General features: G+C 37.0%; 1 protein-coding gene across 5 annotated transcripts; it reads left to right on the top strand.

Moving 5' to 3' along the window:
• Window positions 1-2736: 2736 nt before the first annotated feature.
• LOC110704799 lies at window positions 2737-8325 on the top strand. 5 transcript variants are annotated; one of them, XM_021882618.1, is made up of 8 exons: window positions 2737-2941; window positions 3031-3169; window positions 3483-3524; window positions 3978-4026; window positions 4483-6712; window positions 6816-7136; window positions 7243-7342; window positions 7487-8325. In XM_021882618.1, exons 5-8 carry the CDS (start codon window positions 6240-6242, stop codon window positions 7772-7774), a joined length of 1182 nt encoding a protein of 393 aa, XP_021738310.1. In that variant the 5' UTR covers window positions 2737-2941; window positions 3031-3169; window positions 3483-3524; window positions 3978-4026; window positions 4483-6239; the 3' UTR covers window positions 7775-8325. The 5 variants fall into 5 exon arrangements, with proteins under 5 accessions (XP_021738310.1, XP_021738306.1, XP_021738309.1 ...); XM_021882614.1 differs by having other exon boundaries at window positions 2745-2941; window positions 7427-8325; XM_021882617.1 differs by lacking the exon at window positions 3483-3524 and having other exon boundaries at window positions 2745-2941; window positions 7427-8325.
• Window positions 8326-23115: the final 14790 nt, after the last annotated feature.

Below are 23115 nucleotides of genomic sequence, written 5' to 3'. Positions count from 1 at the left end.
GATTTACATCACCGTTTCTTGTGCTGCGAGGACGTGACAGTCATAAATCATTTGCACAGGTACAGTTTAGAACTGTACTGGATAAGACCTATGAGAGTACTTTAAGAAAATTAAATTTTGTCATAAGTACATTTCTCATTATGGCTATCGGAACTTATTTCCTCAGACCATGAGTACTGTGAAGTTTTCTTGTTTGAGTACTAGGCTCTTTGATGTTTCCTAACGTCTGCCGTAACTGGGGATCATAACGGGAATACTCGGGAGTCTATGTCCTCTTAGTAAGAAGAACTTACAATACAAGACTAGGATTGTCCCCCTACTAACAATAGGGAAAATGTTTTGTTGTTTAAAAGGCCGCTCGAAGAGTGAGACTGTAAAATGCATGGCCATGCTAGATGGATTTTAGAAATCATCTGCTTATTTGACAGTCGAACTCGGAGATCGAGAAACACTTCTTAACGTAATAAGGATGACAAGGAATCTTACCTTATAGTTCACGAAGAAACATTAAGTGACAAAGGAAATGAGCTATACACAATATGCACACTTGTCCGGAAAGACAAGTGGGAGATTGAAAGGAATGGTGTCCTTCCAACAAGTGTATTATTCCGGTAGAGGGTTCAGAATTATTACAGAGGTAATTCTTCAGTAAGGTCAAGTGATCGGAATGCCTAGGTGGAGACCGCTTCCGATCAGTAATATCAGGGTACAATTGATATTACAGCTTAATCTTAACTGAACCCTTCGGGTCGAACCCAATCGAATCTCCGATCCGAGACGTCGAATTAATCCGAAAGGATTTAATCAGTCGACAGAGTTTTACGAATACAGACGTCGAAAATCGAGCCTAGGGCGTCGATACCGAGCGTCGCAAAATCACAATCGACAAGCATGAGCGTAGCCATAGCTAGGCTAGGCTAGCTCATCGCAACCTAGGCGCACCATGTGTGTGCTAGGCGCACCATGGTGTGCTAGGCACCATCGCAGCCTAGGCGCACCCTAGTAGCCCATCGCAAGCTAGCATGGGTGCCTAGGTGCGCATGGCAGCCATCGCAGGCCACACAGGCACCAGGCAGCCCATAGCAGCTAGCAAGCATGCTAGCGTGGTGCCTGGGTGCATGTGGCGCCTATCGCAGGCCATGGCAACACCAGGCGCACCATCGCAAGCATTAGGTGCTGCGTGCTTGCGTGCTTGGCCTGGCAGCAGCATTGCAAGCACCAAGTGCTGGCATGGCTGGCTGCCTGGCAATGGCGCGCCATGTGCGTGTGCTTGAGTGCTAGCCTTCGCATGTCAGCACTAAGCATCGCAGCATATGCGAGGGCTGGGGCCAGCTTGATGCTAGGCCTGGCACTAGCAGCCTCGCGCACTAGCCTCTCAAAAGCAGCCTCACATGTGATGCGTGTGGGCTGGCAGTGCGTGGTGCGTGGCGCATGGCTGGTGCGTGTACGTGCGCACATGCCTCGCATCAAGCACAAGCAGTTCTAGGCACTGGCTAGTGCTAGTGCGATGGGGTATGCGAATAATGCGGGGGGCAGTGTGGCCAGCATGCGTGGCTCGCTAGCAGCACGCATGTTGGGTGTGCTAGCAGTGAGGCGCGAAGAGTGAGTGCGTGGGCTGCTGGGGCTAATGCCAGTACTAGGTGCTAGCAGCGCCCAGCGCCAGCACGTAGCACCAGCACAGCCCAACAGCAGCGTACACTGGCTGGCTGGCTGGGTGCTGGGCCGCGAGGCATGCTAGCTGGCAGCCCCAGCTGGCACGCTGGCTGGCAGCCAGCTAGCACACCTTGACCCGGTTTTGGGCATGGTGTGTGGGGACCAATACATGGCCTTGGGGATCAAGGCAATGGTCCCCCCAAACATTGGTCCTCACTTGGCCTTCTCTATATTTGTGCCATGTGTCGATTTGTGATTGTGTTGATTAATTATTTAATTTTGGAATTAAATAATTATCATTTTACCAACTCTCCCACATTGATGGGAGATTGGAAATCAAGGGATCATTTCCCTATAAATACCAAGCTTGGTATTGGGATTTGATACAACCTTGAGTGGAATTAAAAAGGAAACTCTAGAAAAGAGTAAACCTTTGATTCGTAAAACTCATAGTTATTTTGTCCGGGTCTTGACTAACCTTCAAGACTTAGGACGCTCGGGTCGGGTCGAGGGTACGATCCGTTGGAGATCTCGTCTTTTCGGGATTTTGAAGTAAGAGCTCTTTGGGAGCGAAGCACGCGTCAAAGGTATAATTCTTGTCCTTAATCTTGTTTGATTAAGTTAATTATGCTTGTTTAATTGCTTTAATTAAGGGGCGGGTCTTGGTGGGTTTCCTTCCGCGTAGTGTCGGGTCACTACGAAACCCTACACATTTTCCGGTATATCATCAAATGTGCTCACTCTCCCCCCCCCCCACTATAAATCATTTGACCAGCCTAACCCATTCCCCCCCATGATGAACTATTAAGCAAGGTTTCAAATGCAGCATATTGGTTAATAAACAAAGGAAATGAATACATGATCACATATCCACTATAAGTTCAAATCATTTGTCACTACTAGAATCCGCCTAAATAACGACAGTTTAGCTACGATGGCCATAAAAAACCATCGTAAATTACGACGGTTATTATACCTTTTACGACGGTTGATTTGTCATTAAATTATATAATAAACTTATGACAGACAATAACCATCGTAAAAATTGCTTTTTAATTTTTTTAAAAATTCGAAAGCTTGCGACATCCTTAAACTATTGCAAAAACTATTGCAGATTTATGAAATTTTTTTCTAAAAACTAATTTTATTAAAACAACCCTATTTCCCCCTCTTTCACTCCATTCCCATTAACAGGCGCCGCGACGAGAGAGGAACGAGAGGGAACTCCGTCAACACTCCTCTCGTCGATCCGTCGTTGGGAATTCGATCCTCCACAATCGTCTAGTTGGTAATCCCGTTTCTTGTCTATTCTATTTAATTAATTTTAATTTTATCATTTTATCACTTAAACCCTACCTTTTCGTCGCTCGCCTAAAGCCATCAGAAGGCCATCGGAGTGTCGCTTTTTCTGACGCCGGTGCGCCGCCTGCCCTGACTCTGGTTTGCGACCTCACTAACGCTTGAGCTCTGAATGCCCTGACGCCGGACTAGATTTGTCCTTTGACGCCGGTTTGAGGTAAAAACCGACCTTTATCCTTCAAGAACTTTATCCTTATCGCAACTTCTTAGAAGTATTGCAGTTATCTAGAAGTATTAAATTTGGATTCTTGAAAATTTTCTGACTTGTTACTAGTCAGATTTATATATATGTCCATTTAAGAAAGAAGATGTGTTAACAACATTTGTATGGCGATATGAATTGGAGACTTAGAGCTTTAACCCTAGGTGCCAAATTCTTGTGAGATAGTTGGTGATGGTTGTTTTCTCTATTTTGCGGCAAGTATGAATAGTCTCCCTCCCTAATACTCTGTACAACAAATTGGTGACAGGTTTTGCTGAAAATTTGCAACCGCATGTAGGAAGATTATAAGGTACAGTGAAGCTATACTGCAGTGAAAATATTTTGTTATACTGTCAACCACTATCTCTCTGGCATAAAAAGCTCAGCAATCAGCTCTTTGTGGCTAAGCTAATCTCCCTAAGCTTTCTAGTTATAATGGTTTTTTTTTTTTTTTTTTTTTTTTTTCACTTCGTTTTTACTATTGAAATTTGAGAAAAACTATGAATTTATCATGCACTAGTGCCTTTTAAATTATAGGTTGATTATGTGAATTAGCAACATGCTGAACATACTAGTCTAGATTTTAAAGTAAACATATTTAATTTATCATGAATTATGAGAAACCTTGAGAAGGGCAGTAGAAATCTGGAAAATTATGAGAACCCATATAATCTATATTTTTTTTAACTTAGTTTTTACTATTTTTATCAAAAATATTTATAATAGTTCACAATTAATAATTTATTTTTTCTAATTTATGTAGGATTTAAGCAAATTGGTGTGCTTTTGCTTTGAGTTGGTTCCTTTCTAAGGTGAGTTGTGCATAAATTTATTTTGTATGCTTCGAATGAAATTTTTTTTGTTACATTTGTATGAGCTATAGGAGTTAGTTTATAGGATGAGTATGAGTATGAGAATGAGTTTGTTTAAAGTGTGTATAAGTATGTAATAGTTTATACTAAAATATGTATGTTATAGTTTTAAATTCAAGTTAAAGTAGTTATGCATATTGTTTAAAGTTAGTGTGTATGTAATAGCTTAAAATGTCATTTATAAAATAATTCCATATTTAAATCTGAAAAAGTATAAATTTTATATAAGGTAAAAGTTTACAATAGTGAATGTCATGATTAAAGCATAGAATTTTGTTTATGAAATATTAATTTATGTAATGTATGTTATGATTTGTTCTTCAAATTTGAGATTCTTAATGCTAGGTGATTATTAATATTTGTGATAAAGTTCTGTGATTTTCCGATATTGAATAGTGTTGTAGAATTTATCACCATGAAAAGGAAGGAGCACTGGTGGATGTACGATAGATATGACGGCCGTAACTTTAGGTCCGAGTTCTTGAATGGGGTCGACGAATATATTGCGTTTTGCAAAGCAAATCCCGAGAGCCCGGGGTTAGATGAAGTTAGATGCCCTTGTGTGAAATGCTAGAATAAACGTTTGTTACCTGCTGACACGGTGAAACTTCATTTGTATAAGAAGGGGTTCTTACCTGAATACTTTGATTGGGTTTCTCACGGGAAGGGTTCCCTCAATCAACTGATGAGCAACCTAATCCATACCATGAAATGATCTTTGATGCTCTTGGGAATAACCTTGAAACGTTGGGTCATACTAAGACTAGTGACGGTGTTGAGGAAGAGCCTAATGATCAAGCCAAAGAGTTTTTTTAACCTTTTACAGGCATCCCAGAAACCACTGTACAAGGGGAGCTCCATGTCTATGTTGGAAATGGCTTCTAGAATTGTATCTATCAAGTGAATACAATTTGCCTCATCGGTGTGGTGATGCATTTGCTTCTTTACTATATGAGGCATTACCTAACAACATGGGTAAGACATTTTCACAAAGAAGATTCTTAAAGGTTTGGAGCTTCCCCACGAGAAAATTCATGTGTGCCCGAAAGGTTGTATGTTATTTTGGAGAGCTGATGCACAGTTGGACAAGTGTAGAGTGTGTAAAAGCAACAAATACAAGAAAACTTCACAAGGGTCTTTGGTTCCGTTGAAAGTCCTCACTTATTTCCCAATCACTCCTAGGTTGCAAAGGTTGTTTGAAACCAAGAATGTTGCTGAAGAAATGACTTGGCACTCTAAAAATCCCCGAGTCCAAGACATCATGGTACATCCTAGTGATAGTGAAGCTTGGAAGCACTTGGACACATCATTTCCTGAGTTTGCATCAGAACCTTGTAATGTGCGACTCAGATTGTGTACCGATGGGTTTGCTCCACATGATAAGTTCTGTGGTCAATATTCATGTTAGCCGGTGATTTTAACCCCTTACAGCTTGCCTCCTTCTATGTCCATGAAAAACCATTCATGCTCTTGTTGTTGCTTATTTCGGGTCTTAAGAATCCAAAAGGGAATTTGGATGTTTACATGCATTCTCAAGTCTATGAGTTGAAGCAATTGTGGGATGTTGGTGCAACAGCTTATGACATTTCTAGAAAGCAGAATTTTAATCTGCGTGCTGCCATTTTGTGGACCATTAGTGATTTTTCAGCCTATGGTATGCTTTCTGGTTGGTCTACAGCCGGGAAAAAGGCTTGCCTTAACTGTATGGACAAGGCAAAAACACTTTGGCTTGACCATGAAGGTAAAGCCTCGTGGTTTGATTTTCGCAAACAATTCCTTTCTATTGATCACCCATTATGAACAATAAAGTCGCCTTCTGTAGAAACAAGGTGGAGAAGGGTCATCCACCACACATCATGTCCGGCGAGGAGTTGTGGCAATGTGTTAAAGACATGCCAAAGGCCACGGATCGCCTTAAAGCTCTCGCAAGACTTAAGAAGTCGAAAAAGAGTTGGTTCAAACAAAGCACTTTATGGGAGCTACCGTACTGGAAGACTCTATTGGTATGCCATAACCTAGATGTCATGCATATTGAGAAGAATTTTTTCAACCAACTAATTCACACTGTTATGGATGTGAAATAAAAGACTTGCGACACACCCGCCTCCCGAAAAGATATTGCCAAGTTTTGTAAACGTCCACGGCTCTATGTTATGGAGGATGCTCGAGGAAACAAAACTCTACCAAAGGCCCCATTCACCCTCAATAGGGCCCAGAAACAAGTGCTATGCAATTGGGTCAAAGATTTGAAGTTTCCAGACGGTTATGCTTCTGACTTGGCAAGGTGCGTAGCCTTATTATCGTGCAAGCTACATGGTATGAAAAGCCACGATTGCCATGTCTTCATGGAGAGATTGTTACCGGTTACTTTTAAGGAATTGTTGCCTGTTCATGTGTGGAAAGCCATTACGGAAATAAGTTTATTCTTTCGTGACTTGTGTTGCTCCACTATCACCTTAAGTGACATTGAAAGGTTGGAACACAACATTGCTGAGATATTGTGTAAGCTTGAGAAGATATTTCCACCATCATTCTTCCATTCCATGGAACGCTTACCTGTCCACTTGCCATATGAAGCTCGGTTATGTGGACCTGTTCATTACCGGTGGATGTATCCATTTGAAAGGTAATGTAAATTACCAAAGCTTCTTTTTTTTATCTACAACAATTAACTACCATAGTTATTTCCATTTCATACATTTGTAATATCGAGTTAGTCCTTATTTCAGGTTCCTTAATCATTTGAAACGCAAAATCGGCAACAAAGCCCGCGTTGAACGGTCCATTTGCATGGCATACCTTGCTGAAGAGATTTCAAACTTCTGTAGCAACTACTTCCAGGACGGTGTAGATACAAAAACTAGGGGCTTATCACGAAAAGTCAATCTTAATGTTGAGAATACCTTAGATCAAAATGTACCAGAATGCTTTAGGGTTGATTGCGGACGTTCTTCCACTGGTGGTGTTCTTCGGTTCATGGATGAGGTTAAACTTATACGGGCACACTTGTATGTGTTAACAAATACTGGAATTTTAGAAGACTATAAGAGGTAATTGATTGTTACATGTTTTAATTAAAGTTTTTCATATTGGATGAATAGATAATCTGAGTTTCAATACACTCACAATTATAATCATTATGGTGCTTAATTTAAGGGGTTTCGAGGAGTATATTGTACAAACCCGACCTATAATCCGTAAAGAAGATGTGTGGGTTCGTCATGAAGTTGAGTTCCTCGAGTGGTTTAGGAAAAAAGTGAGTACTATTGGACTTTCAAATGTTAAGTTTTTTTCATTATTGAATGAAGTTATGATTTTTAACATTTTAATGGCTAATCAGGTGATTGAAGATAAGCCAGATAATTATGTACTATTTGCTTTGGCAATGGGTCCATCTAAGCGAGTGCGCACTTGGAACCAATACTATGTGAACGGATACAATTTTCAGACTCATGAACATGGAAAACATAAATCCACCCAATACTATGTGAACGGATACAATTTTCAGACTCATGAACATGGGAAACATAAATTCACCCAAAACTACGGTGTTGTGTGTCAAATAAGGAAGGTGGAGACTACTTTGGTATCTTGCAGGATGTCATTGAACTCGAGTTCACTAATGCCAGCAGAGTTTATAAAACTGTTTTGTTCAAGTGCAGTTGGATGGACCGTACGAGGGGCATGAATGTTGATCATTATAAGCTCGTAAAAGTCAATCATACAAAGAAATACCCGAAGTACGATCCTTTTGTGCTATCTCACCAAGCAAAGTAGGTGTAATTTGCACCCTACCCTAGTCTGAAAAAAGATCGTTGTTAATGGTGGGCTGTGTTTAAGACAAAGGCAAGGTCGTTTGTTGATGCTCCAATAGACCTCGGCTTTATACAAGAAACACATGTAGAGGCACCAACCTTGAGTGCTCCAGAAGATATTCCTGGGTACGAGAACGGCGATGATGATTCGGATGATGAAGATATCCCAAACCTTGAACCCACTTCAGAAGAGTCCAGTTTTGAGTCAACCAATAGCGATGATGACGAGGACGATCTTTTTTTGGATTATGATAGTGATGAGGATTATTATAGCGATGACGGGGATTCTTGAGAACTTTAGTTTGTGTACTCAGATAACTATATATGTAATAATATGAACAATGAAGTGTCTTTGTAATGTAGAATATCGTTCTTCCCTAACTGCTTAATTCCTTATTTTTTATATTTATCTTTATTGTGATTATACCATCTTTAATTGATTCCTTATTGTTTATACAGGTATACCATTGTTGTGTTTGTGTGTGTGTGTGTGGGTGGGTGGGTGGGTGGGTGCGTGCGTGCGTGCGTGTTTTTTTCCCAGGTTGTTATAGCTGGAGGTAGGCGACGAGTTTTGGGACAGGGTGTACCTGAACACAGGAAGGAACTATTTCCATCATCCGAGACACATGACAGCCAAGATAGTCATGTACCAAAGATCTCGATACCAGAGACCCTAGTAGATGATTCTAAGACACAGTATTTTGGGTCCCCTATAATTCACACCACTACATGCACCTGAAACCCAGAATACTTCTACACCCGATGTAGAGCATGTTGGGAGTTTGTCTAGCCCAAGTTACACAGTTAATTCATGGATGATATACGCATATTTATCAATAATAACTATTTTCTATGCCTTTATTCATAGGTTCAATGACAATACAATAGCTAATGTAATCACAGACATTTTTCAGGCTCACTTTCGTGGTCCATGGATCAACTACAAGGAGGTGGACGATGCCACTAAGACTCATTGGTGGAACAAGTTTAAGGTTTATTTGTATTCTTGATAATGAACATGTTATCTTTGGAACACAATTGCATTTACTAACTAATTCATTCTTGTGCCCTTGGTCTAGGCTCGATTCATTTGGTCTCGTGACTTGCAGAATATTGTGGAAAAAGAGTACTCGAAGAAGGCGACAAAACGGTTGAGCGACATGTCCTACAATGTCAGTGTCAGAACTCCGGGCTACCCATACTGGATGGGGAAACTTTCTTTGCATATTTGATGAAGAAACGAGAGGATGAAAAGTTCTTAAAGAGGTCTGAACAAGCTAAAAAGAACAGAAGGGGCGGTTCCCTGTCTAATCCAATTGAACCGTCACACTTTCAAGGTTCTATTTCGGCGGTTCAGCATGCTAAGAAATTGGTAAAGTATTAGTAATGGATAACCATTTCTATGTGATAGTTATCTATTACAATTTCAAACTAATCTATTGTATTTGAATGTGTATAGGCAAAGACTACTGGTGGAGTTCTCCCGTCTGCCCCAAAAGTATTCTTGAAGACCCATTTCAAGGATGTTCCCGGGGAAGGAAAAGTGCCAACAAATAAGAGAGCTAGGGAGATCGCGGTAATATGATATATTCACTCGATTCATTACTTGAATTATACGGAAAATAGGCCCGTGTTAATTTAGTTTCTTCGAAGTTGTACCTAAAATGTTAGAAATGTGATCAAGAAACATATATCTATGCATATAAGACATGATTGAAGGCTTTTTTCATTCATTTCATACCATATATGAGTTATAGGAAACTAAGTAACCATATATGCTCACTTAGAGCTAGTTTGTTGAAACTTAAAATCTAATTGTTAGTAAAATGATCAAGAAACTTATTTTTAAGTGTTAGAAACTTATATCTACCCATATAAGACATGATTGAAGGCTTGTTTCATTCCTTTCATTCCATATATGAGTTATAGGAAAGTAAGTATGCTCACTTAGAGCTAGTTTGTTGAAACTTGTACTTTAAATGTTAGTAATATGATCAAGAAACTTCTTTTGAAGTGTTAGAAACTTATATCTACCCATATAAGACATGATTGAAGGCTTGTTTTATTCATTTCATTCCATATATGAGTTATAGGAAAGTAAGTAGCCATACATGCTCTCTTTGAGCTAGTTTGTTGAAACTTGAACTTAAAATGTTAGAAATATGATCAAGAGACTTCTTTTCAATTGTTAGAAATGTATATCTATGTTTATAAGACATGATTGAAGGTTTCTTTCTTTCATTTCATTCAATATATGAATTATAGGAATGTTAGTGGCTATAATTGCTCACTTTGAGCTAGTTTGGTACAAGTTGAAACTAAAATTTTATTCAATGATTAATGTATGTATTTTTAAGCGTTAGAAACTTAAATATGTATGTATGTGTGTGTATTGTTACAGGATGCATATCAGAAGAAGGTGGTAAAATGCACTTCTCAGGGTTCGCAACCTAACCCAAAACAATTATATTGGGAGACTGTTTGCGGTAGAAAGCGGGGTGTGGTAAAGGGACTAGGTCAGAGTGATTGCCTGTTCTACAAACCTCCTTCTGGTTGGGGAACGATTCATCGCAACCATATTGTCCTTCCATTGTTTCTCGGGTAGAAGCTCGGGTACAGGAAGAGGTTGCATCGCACTTAGAGGGCATAAATGCTCTATTCAATCTCAGGCTACAAGAGGCACTAAAAAATGAGCAAGCAGAAGCAGTACAAGCGAAAAAGGTTCTCATTGCAGACATGCTGAGGGGATGGTCTGAATTTGGCCACGAATACCTTTCTTCTTGCATTCCTAGTCCACCTCTCCATCCTAGGTGGCAAGATTGTTCAGACATGGGGGGTGGTGGTGCTAACCAGACTCCAGTGTCGTAGCTCTTATGTTTTAATTAGTTAGTCCTAACCTTTTGTATGTTAGGTGTGCAGTCCTAACCTTTTGTATGTTAGGTGTGCAGTACTAACCTTTTGTATGTTATTTCTAGAACTAACCTTTTAATCACTACCTAATTAAACTTTAATGCAATTAGTATTTAAATCAATTTATGCTTTATACATATATATTCATATTATGGATATTATGGAAGTAGGTTCAGCTTAGGATGATATATGGAATCAACGAATCATAAGCAGTAATTACGCAGTAACCTGCTTAGGTCATTGTGACAGAAAGAATCCGTCGCAGTTTGCGACAGTTGTTTGCGTCGCAATCTGCGACAGTTTAGAACTGTCGCCCTGCCCAAAATTTGCGACAGTTTTAGTTTGTCGTAAAATGCGATGGCTTTAAAAACTGTCGCAGTTTGCCATGGCTTTAACTATTGTCAATTTTGGCGTAGCGACAGTTAGTAGCTGTCGCAATTTACAACAGCTGTGGAATCTGTCTTAAATTACGACAGTTTAGTGTTGTCGTCATATAATTTCAGCGACAGTTAATAAAATTGTCGCTTAAATTAGTTAAACTGTCGTAATATTTCTGTACGACAGCCAAACTGTCGTAAAAATGAATTTCTGCGATGTTTGTGATAGCGACAAAAGGGTTACGACAGTTAGCTGTCGTAACTAATTTTTGCGATGGTTTTTAATATTTTTTGCGACAAATTCAAGCTGTCGCAAAATGCCTATTTTCTTGTAGTGTGTTTATGTAGACAATCATATGTATATAAACGGCAATTTTTATGCAAATAAAGCAATGAAAATTGACACAATTGCATACATAATTCATAATTTCATTCACATTAATAATAATAATAATAATAATTTTGTTCATACAATCATTCAAAAGGTAGGCTCACCAACTACAGCCTACTAGAACTACCTTTGAACACTATCATGGCAAAGTGAAAAGAACCAACAGCTACCGCTCTTGTCACACAAAAACCTACTTATCCCATGACAGCCACATTCTACTTCCTTCATTTTTACATCAAATTAAAAAAAATAAAAAATACTGGATCCACAAAAGCTTAATTAACTAGGCAGCACCCCAAAAACAAGCATAACCGTGCTGCACCTAAACCACCCCACCCCCCTACTCCTAGTCCTCCTTGAAGAGGAGTGGGAAACCATCAAAGTAGAAGGTCATGTCTTTGTTCAGCCACGCATGGAGGTCGCGGCCGTTGTTGGATAGTACATCTCGAAGGATCCACTTCTGAATGGCTACCCTTGGGCCATGGAAGGGGTAGGTGAAGTTCAAGTTGCGGAGGCGCCACCAAACCTGCCACTTCTTGCAGGTTTTCTCCACAAGCTTGGTCCTCCCACAGCAGGCACTTGAAGATGTGAGTGACCAACATATCCTGTTGGCTGGAAAGGGGGTGAGCGTTTCCCAGAGCGTCCATACCTAAAGGCTAAGATTTTTTAATTCCATTAGTGAGGTGTTCTTACTCTAAGGGTGTGTTACACAAACTAACAGCAACACCCTAATTATATAATTAATTATAAAATTATTTTACAATTAAAAAAACAGAGACACACACAACAATCAAGATTAATACCTTTGTTTAATCATAGTCAAAACCTTTAGCAACAACAAAATTAAAAAAAAAAACCTTAGTTTAATCAAAGTCAAAGCCTTTAACAACAACAAAATTAGTTTTTTACTCCTTCGATGAAAACAAACAAACAAACCCACAGAACATTCATGCAAAAAAGACAAAGAAAAGGAATATACCTTCTCCTGATGTCAGCTTCGATACTTCGCGAGCCCTTTCCTCAACAAGATTAATGGCGGCCAAGTCATCAAGATTCTTACAGAAAACTTTCTTTTTTCGGAGGTGCTTTGATGGAGTAAATGTGAGTATAAGGTCCCCCCGTACTTGCTTTATATAGGGAAGTGGGAGCTTATGTGTTGTCTGATATGGGAACTTAAGGGGTAATTTTGGGAAAGCTTGCCCAAGAAGCTTCGTGAAGAAGATTTCCCGCCACAAGCTGATGTTGATGGATAAGCGTTGGGAGAAGAAAACGCATCTTTTCTCTTTTACCAGGGCAAAGTCATCATTGCTCTGATTTTCGAAATGAAAAAAAATATTTTTTTTAAGTAAAATCGGTTACAACCGGTTATTAGAGGTAAACTCATCGGAATATTCCCACCGGCAGGTACTCTGCCATAATTGAATACTCTTTTTGCAACTTGTGAAAAGTGAGTACCTTATTTGCAACTTCTTTGATAGTTTAGTACCCACTAATGTAGTTCACTCAGTGATACATACATATTCTTCAAAAAAAAGTGATACATACATACAATAAAGATGACTTAGTTTTACAATATTGTGAGATACAAGTGTAGCTCAAGCCCACAATTAACATGATTTGAAAATAATATATGACTTAGTTTCATAATATTTGTAAGATAAATTGAAATGAATCTGTCATAGTCTCATTTGAGGTTCAGTGGTGTTGAATTAAAGTGTGTTTTAGTCCTATAAAATATCACATATGGTATATATATGATAAAGATATGGTAAATTACTGAGAAACTTATTTATGTTTTTTTTTCGTTTTTTTTTTTTTTTGTACTTGCATTTTTTACTTTAGCGGAAACTTAACCAAATGAGGTGAAATTCCTTTTTGAAGAAGTGGTCATGAAAGAACCTAATAAGGAAGTGATTATTGAAGAAGTGGTCAAGTGCAAGAGAGGTGGAGAAGCTTGTAATGTTAATAAAGATCCTGTTGCAACGGGTTTGTTTGTATGATGCTCGAGGACATATGCTTCTAAATTCTAAGCTGCCTAGCTATTATGCCCTATGATGTCTTATCATTATTGTCGAATTATATATTTTGTAATGTTGCATGGTTAATGGTGGATAATATCCTACTTTGTAAGATCTTTGGTTAGTCAAGATCTATATATATATATATATATATATATATATATATATATATATATATATATATATATATATATATATATATATATATATATATGGAATAAATTAAAAGTGCAACATTCTTGTGTGGTACTATGCGTTTTATTCATATTATGGTAGAAGATAGATAAGTATATATCAACTTATTTATCACAAAAATTCCTCAAACAACTTATTTATCATAAAAATTCGTAAAAACCTCCTTATAACTACATTCATTTCGATTTTCAAGAAGTAGACCATTATAAAGTGCATATCCTGCACCATCTACCATGACAAGAAAAGTTAATATAAACAGCATAGCAAATTGTATGACCAAGAGCTTACCATTCCGCAAGCATGTAACGCTTACCAAAACAAAGGAGAGTCCGAAATGAATCAAAACCCTCAAAAAATACAAACTGAGAACGAAGAACACAACCTTCAATTCGGGCAATCCGATATTTCAGCCAATGAAGTATCTCTTGTGCTTTTTTGTGTACTCAAATCAATATGATCCACAAAATGCTAGAATCAATGGGGCCAACTCTTCCTATTGTTGGTTGATTAATTCAAACTTAGTTGGAGTATTTTTAGGAATATTGTTTTAGTGTTTCGGTTAAGTATGTAGTGGATTATCTAGTTGTTGTTAGTGGGTCAAATTATAGTTGCATTAATATAGGTTATGGTGGATTATGCTTCCATCATTATAGCTTTAGTTGTTTATCATTTATTCTTTATTTAAGTAGTGCAGTACGTTAGTTTTGTTAGTGTGCAAGTGAATAAATATCAGTTTTGTTTCTTTCAAAAAAAAAAAAAAATCAATTTTGTTTCTCCATTAATATCACCGCTTTAGTATTAGCTTCAACGCCGCCTATTGCACTTCTTTTGCCTATGTCTACAATCAAAGTTTTATTATTTCTTACTTTAAAGTTAGCTTAGTTTGCATTGCATCACCGCTTCCCCTAGTTGAAATCAGTCCATATTTTTCTACCATGATGCAAGCACAAGAGTTCATAAAAGCCAATGCACTTGTAACAAAATCCATAAAAAGACCTATAAGAAAAAATAGTTCTTGATTTGCATGGTGCACCCGATCCAAAAAAAAAAAAAAAAACATTGTTATAATTTTAAAGAGCATAAATATATATAGAAAAGAACATGTTACCTGGGATATTGCTCAAGACAAGCTCAATGAAACTGTATCTGGGATTGCCAGATGTCTGCTGGGAGCCTAGGAAGCTAAATGTGGAGTATCGTCTAACATCCAATGAAGTCAAAGGCAACTGAATTTGGCATAATTTCATATATTTGTGGAACAGAAGAAGTGTTATGTAGGAATCGGAAGCAACTTTCCATAAGATGTTACCCTAGAAAATATGATACAGTAGCAATGATATTAGGGCCTTTGAATCCACTTTGAATTGACTAGGGCGATACTTGACTATACACTGTTGAATTTGATAGTCTATGTTGTAAGTGATGATTGACGATATATGTATCATTGATTTTGTAACTTAATTTGTTTAGGAGGCGAGAAGAGGCACAAAAACATGTGAATGAAGCACTCGGAACTTAGATTGTAAGTGATTTTGAATTATTCAACACTGATAAGCACGGTCTGATGATCTTGATCTCTACTTGGGCGGATATACGTAAACCAAATCAATGGCTGTGTTACTGGATAAATACGTTATCCTGTGTGGGAGTTTACTCATGATGGTGATTATCCCATTGCTGATATTAGGAAATTAACATGAACTTCTGATGATCTTTGTATATTAGGATTTAGGACTAATATAACGAACCGTATCCGGACTACTGGTAACTATATTCCCACACGTCTGGAATTGATGATACCAATTAACATGAACTCGATTTGTCCCATTTTGATTGTTTGCTTCCAAAATTTGCAAAAGCTCCACAATATTTTGCATAAATAAATTGAGATTTCACTAATAAAAAACACAGGGTGCTGCAATTTTGAAACTATACCAAAAGACGAAGGAGAGAGAGTGTTCATTGAAGTTGAATCTTTGAAAACCCCTGTTTCGTTAACTTACGGCTATTATGTGGCGTTTACTGAATCTTCAACTCTGTCCGGTAACGTGGCTGCTTACTCACCTTCAGTATGCACACTTGTCCATGTCACGCCACGGAAATTACAATTGCATCCTCAACTTAATAGGATGAAATACCAGTAAAGCTCTTAGAAGATTAACTTGAATTTACCGCTAGTATTTAGTAGGATTAACTTACAAGTAATTTATGGGCATTGTAATTTTATTTATTTATTTATTTGAAATCAAGCTGCGCATTTCATTATAATAGATTAATATCTATCAAAGTGATTAAACTTTGAGGGAACGGACCAAGAGATACCATTGTAAAATCATCCATCAGTACTCCTCACAATCCTTTTCATATTCTTGCATTGTTTCCCAATTTGGAAGGTTTAAAAAGCTTTCCCCATTTAGAATTTTTGCATATAGTAAAAAAATACTCCGTACTTTTCAGGTTTCCTTAGTTTTATTTGATGAATGTGCCCAATTCTATTATAGAGTATGAATATATTTTCTTTGTCCAAACAATCAATAATCGTCAATAATATATATTATCAATTATTTATTAGATGATGTGATTAATTATTTGAATAATATCATCCGTTTATTGGATGATATAATTAGTTTTTTGGATGATATCATTCGTTTACTAGCTTATATGATAAATTGTTTGGATGATATTATTTATTTAATAGAGGATATTACTAATTTATTGGATGATATCATTTTTTTTATTGGATGATATGATTAATTTATTGGATGATACTATCCATTTATTAGATGATATGATTACTTGTTTAGAAAAATTAAGAATCTCTATACCTCCAAATGACATGTCTAGATTATTCTCCAACATCATACATTTTAAATAACAACAAAATATATATATAAAAAAAAAAAAGTTAGACACTTAGTATTTCTTGCCTTATTTTTCTCTCTCCTCCACTCAAGAGTTCCTTAACTGCTTGCTCAAGAACTTCAACTCATCATCAATCAAATCAAAGCAATAATCTTGTCTTCCACTACTTTATTTGCTCTTCCAACAACCAATTCGTATGGCTTTATTTGTTCATCTGAATATCTAATTTTGATTGATTTTAATTTGCAGTCGTTCTTCCCTGCAATGACAAAGATCGTCAAAAGTTTTGAATGTCAACTAATTTTCTCTGTCATTTTTTGGATTAATTAATTACAACACTATTTGATTCATTTCTTCACTTTTCGAATATTTATAGTGGTGTTTTTGGGATATTTGATTTGTTGTAGTTGCTAGATTTGATTTTTGATTTTTGATTTTTGATGGGAGAAAATATATTCATCACCAAACTCATTTGAAGAGGGTAGGGCTTGCCTTTAATTAGAGCGTGTCTGACGAAAGTATTGGTGAGGCGTGCCTCACGCAATATGCTCTCATATTACAAACAACATTACAATTTTCTCTCTATTTTTTTAAATGCCCATTGGAGCTTGACACACATGCCGATGCAGAACTTTAATCAATAGGAATAATGTTTTTAATTACCAATAACTATAAATTACATTAATTGAATATTAATAATTTATTCATTGTGACGATTCTACCAAATATCTGAGCACTATATTTTTTCTTATGTAAAATTTACAAGTATTGGTCAAAGTTGATCAAATGAATAGTGCAAAAGTATCCATGAAACACTTTGGGGTCGTTTGGTTAGAACAATGGAAATGAAGTGGAAAGGAAACAAATAAGAGAAAAAAAGAAATCATTTAACTATTACCTTTTCATTTGTTTGGTTTAACTATGAAAAAGAATCACTTTATTTGAGGAGGGTAAGGGTATTTGTTATCTTAGGTTTTAGAGAGGTAACAAATTGGTGGAATCCCTTACCGTTAGGTAAAGGTAATTGTTACCAAACCTTCTAACCAAACATTCGGTAATGCTAATGGTTTAATCGAATCCGTTTCCAACCCAAGATACACACTAACCAAACATGCTATCAAAGAAAAACGAGGGAGTATGTATTAATGTATTGACATAAATGAGGGATATAAAGATTGTTGTAATTAGAGCTGACAATCGTGTCGTGTCGTGTTCATGTTCGAAATTAAATAGGTTGGGAAGTTTCAACACTAACTCGACCCAATTATTAAACGTGTCGTGTCTTGATGATCCGTTTAATTAAACGTGTCGGAAACCCTTGACATACACTAAGCCGTTTTATTCGTGTCTGATTCATGCCGTGTGGGTGTGTTACATGGGAAAAAAAATATATATTAGTTTCATTCAATAAGTTTATCAAAATTTCCGTTATTTATAAATGTGGGTTTTTTTTTCTTAGACGGGTTGAGTCGTGTTAATTTCGTGTTGGAAATCTCAACGTTAATACGACCTGTTTAAGTAAACGTATCATGTCGTGCCGATTCTTTTAATTAAACGTGTTGAAAACCCCTTATACTAACCCAATATTTCGTGTCCAATTCGTGTCTTGTTGTCGTGTCAACTTTTGCCATCACTATTCGTAATGTAATGTGATGACATTAAATTAGGTACAATAATGGAGAGCGCCTCACCACATTAGTCACTTAATTATTTCGGAGTGAAGGGCTTTTGTCAAAAATTACATGATTGCCCAAGGCATTGTATATATAAGCACAACTAAAGCTAGGCACGGGCCGGGGTGGCCCGCGTGTCGCCCGGCACAGCCCGCCATTCGACGCAACACGGCACGGCCCGACCCCAGGCCCGGCCTGGCACGCCCACCGGATTTCGTGCCACGGGCCGTGCCACGGACACGATGCTGGTTTTCCAGGCACGGCACGGCACGAGCATGGTTGTGGCCCCGCGTGCTGGCACGTTGGCCCGGCACGTGGCACGGTGTAAAGCACGGCCCGCCGGCACGAAGTTCGTGCCGGCCCGGCATGGCCCGCGTGCCTGGTGTTAATAACGGTAATATTACCGTTTTACAACAGCCATTAACGGCTATATTTTAGCCAAATTGCTCCCCATATAAATACCCACCTCCATTCACTTCCCAAATCACAATCTCTTCTTCTAATCTCTTATATTCTCTAATAATCCTTAATCTCTTATTCTCTTATATTCTCTAATAATTCTCTTAAGTTCTCTAATTATTTTTTAATATAAGAAAAAATTAAAAAGTTCGTAATCGTAATTAGTGGAGCGTTGAAGCACGGTTGTAAGATCTAAATTAAACTTTAATTTATTATTGTTTTTATTGTTATTATTTGACTTGTTTAATTATTATTGTTGTTAATTGTTATTGTTATTGTTATTGTTATAATTGTTGTTATTAATTATTATTGTTACAATTATTGTTATTATTTATTATTGTTGTTATTGTTATTGTTATAATTGTTGTTATTAATTATTATTATTGTTATTTTTATTGTTAAAATTGTTGTTATTAATTATTATTATTGTTAATCAGTTTTTATTAAAAATGTAATTGTTAATTATGGCATCGAACAACCCATCATTTAGGGGGGGGGGGGAAAGGTCGACTTGGCCGTAGTAGTAGTTCTAGGGAACCACCTAATACAACGAGCCCCCAAATTCCGAGTCCAACCAATGACCCCGGTTACTTCCCCCCGGGCTATGAGCCATTTAGACACGATGGTACTTCCGGTTTTCAACCCTATAATATGTCGGATTTCCACCACCACTATCAAACCAATTTTCACCATCAAACCAATTTCAAAATCCACAACAATTCCCACAATCCGGTCAATTCCCACCTAATTATTTTGGTGATCAACAAAACTATTATTCTAGCCAAAGTAGCCAAGAAGATACTGAAATTCCCTCCGGTTCTACCCCTTCTACTACTACTAACCCAAACACACATCATGAATGGTTAACCGAAAGTGAGATGCTACTTTTGAAAAAGTGAAAGAGTGATGTATGGCGTTATTTCCTCCTAAATAAACCCCAAACACGTGCAAAATGTAAAACATGTAATAGTGTATCCTCGGCACTATCCAAATCCGGGACGGGACACTTAAGTAGACACATGAAAACTTGTGCACAACCAGCTAGTGATCCAACCCAGCCAAAAATTTCTCAGTACCATCCATACGGCTTTACCTACAACTATGAGAGGGATAGGGATGAACTAGGGAAAATGTTAGTACACGCCGAACAACCTTTTCTTTTCTCGGAAAGTGACCCATTTAACACTTACATTAACAAAGCACTACAACCCTAACATAAAAGAATCTCTAGGAAAACCGTTCGTTCCGCCGCCATGAAAACCTTCCTAGAGTACAAATTGCTGTTACAAGCCGAATTGAGTAACCTTAACTGTAGAGTGTCTTTGACAACCGATTCTTGGGATAGTGGTTATAAATATCACTAATTATGTGTGACTTGCCATTGGGTAGATGATCAATGGTTGTTACAAAAAAGAATAATACATTTCAAAATGCTGGAATACCCACACACCGGCATTAACATTGCTCACCATTTAATGCAAGCAATAGACGAATACAACCTTCGAGATAAATTGATGTCTATGACTTTTGACAATGCAACCTCTATGACATACACAGCTAATCTTGTCAAACAAAACTTAACCGATGTAATATTAGACGATAATGCTCTTCATACTAGATGTGTTTGCCAGGTATTTAACTTATGTGTACAGGATGGAGTTCGGGCAATTGGCCCATACTACAACAAAATCAAAGATGCTATTATGTCCATTAATAGCTCAAACATGAGGTAGCAAGAATGGAAGAGTTTTCTAATTAACAAAAGATAAGGGCAATAAAAATCAAAACCGATTGCCCAACTGGGTGGAATTCCACCTATGACATGTTAACCAAGGCAATTGAGTACAAGAATCCGTTAACACTATTTTACAACCAAAAATTTCCATAAACTGCTTTATATGATGATGATTGGTATAACTTTGAAAGATATATGCAATTTTTACAGTTATTATATAACATGACGTATTGTTTTTCTTCTGTTTACAATCCTTGTGCTCAAAACTTTCTTTCTAATGCATGTTTACTCTCCCAACTTTTCGGTGATCATCGCAGCCAAAGTGATTATGATCAGTATCTTCCAGCAATGGAAACAAAGTGGCGTAAATATTATAGTGAAATTCCTTTGATTTATATTTTTGTATCCATATTAGATCCTAGGCAAAAGTATGAAAACACATTTATGTTAGTTGACATTTATTTTCAATGCATGAATCTTGACGATGATGTAGAAACCAATAAGACTCATGTGAAGGATCAGTTTTTTGCTTTATATAGAGTCTATATATGAAATCAAATATGGCACCGTTCCTCGCTCAGGCCTTTCCCAGCCATCCAAAAACGTAAGTAAGAAGGCCAAACATTTATTTTCACAAGCTACTAACTTGATTTCAAGGTTTTCAGGTGATTCATCAATCAGGAGAACGCAAAGCGACGTCTCGGTTTGCAGATGTACCTGAGTTACGACTTCACCAAAGGCATGGACGACGATGAGATAAACAGCCTCGACCTCCTTCCATGGTGGAAACAACAAAGCGGGAAGCATCCAACTTTGGCGGCAAGCGCATCCGGAAGGGTTCTGGACGATAGAAGAACAAGTCTAAAACCCTAAACACTAGAAATGTGCGTGTGTTTCAAAAATTGGTTGGATGCGGAAAATCGCTCACAAGACCGTTCTTACGAGGACAACGATAACGATGAAGGAACCTCCGCTTCCGACCGTTCGGGTTCGGCTAGTTCCCAATCTATCCAACTAGCCGATGAAGCCGAAGCCGAAGCCGACGACGAAGACGAAGACGAGCAACAAGAAGAATAGACAATTTTTGTATATTGTACGATTTTAATCATTATCGTTTATCAATATTATCATTATCCAATTTTCATTGTTATCATTGTACAATTTTCACAACTCAAGTAATAATAATATGAAGTATGCATTATTCACATCCAAAGTCCAATTTGCCTTTTTTCCCCGTTTGTTATAATTTGTATATTAATATAACAAAAAGAAAATTATACCAATTAATAATACAAAAAAATATTTAATAAATCATAAACATTAAATTTTAAAGTAATAGTATAAACTAAATATATAAATATAAATATTGAATATAAAAAATAATAAAACATAAATGTTCAACTTAATTTATTTTATAACTTATAATTTTATAACTTATAGCTTATAAGTTATAAGTTATAATTATAATTTTATAACTTATAAGTTATAAACTTATAAATTTATAACTTATAAAAGTTATAAGTTATAATTATAATTGTATAAATTATAGGTTATAAAATTATAACTTATAAGTTATAATTATAATTTTATAATTTATAAGTTATTAACCGTTAACAAAAAATAAAAAAAAATAAAAAAATTATTTACCAAAGGCCAGCCCGCCAGGCCAGCCCACCAGGCCAGCACGCAGGCCAGCCCACCAGGCCAGCACGCAGGCCAGCCCGCCAGGCCAGCCCACTAGACCAGCACGGCATGAGCCCGCCAGTCACGAAAGGGTCGTGCCAGGCCGTGGGCTGGCCTTTGACATTGGCCGGCACGGCACGACACAAACACCTGGGCATGCCAGTGACCGTGGCCCGCCAGGCACGGCCCGCGGCGGCCCGACACGGCACGATGCCCAGGTTAATGCACAACTTATGGATAAATGATGTTACAACAACAACTAATTTTTTTTTTTTTTTTTTTTTTTTTTTTTTTTTTGAGCCACAAGGCGGGTGATGTAAATCGATCTCAAGATCACCTGAAACCGGGAGGGGAGCTTTAACAACAACTAATTAATATAATAGAAATATAAAATTATGGAAAGAGTTGCTTTCAATTATCTTAAGCTGGTCATCTTTGCAGCACTCTTGATGAGTGCTACACGTTCGTCTATTGGTAAATTAAAATTTTATTTTAGTTTCTTACTTAAGCTAAATTGTTAGAATTAAGCCCTGCTCACTTCACATTATTAATGTTGAATTTAAATTATTTTTGCTTAACTTAAATTATTTTTCAGAATTGAAAATAATTTTACTGAACTGAATTTATTTTTATGGAAGTGAAATTATTTTTACTCAACTGAACTTATTTTTATTGTGCTGAATTTATTTTTACATAATCTTATTTTTTAAGGTAAAGTGAACAGTAATAACAATTGTGTAAAATATTGGAGTTGCAGCAACAGTTGGGCAGAAGACCTTTATATATATAAAAATATGCATGCATAGCGTGCATGTAGGACTAATGCTTATTATCTATTCTTATTTTTATTGCAGTAGAACACATATGTGAATGTGCTGGAACGTATTTTTGTTGAAATCTTATGAAATTAT

Source organism: Chenopodium quinoa, unplaced genomic scaffold, assembly GCF_001683475.1.
Source record: "Chenopodium quinoa cultivar QQ74 unplaced genomic scaffold, ASM168347v1, whole genome shotgun sequence".
NCBI classification, from domain to species: domain Eukaryota; kingdom Viridiplantae; phylum Streptophyta; class Magnoliopsida; order Caryophyllales; family Amaranthaceae; genus Chenopodium; species Chenopodium quinoa.
Note: the sequence above shows the minus strand (reverse complement) of the source record. Positions and strands in the feature narration are given on the sequence as shown.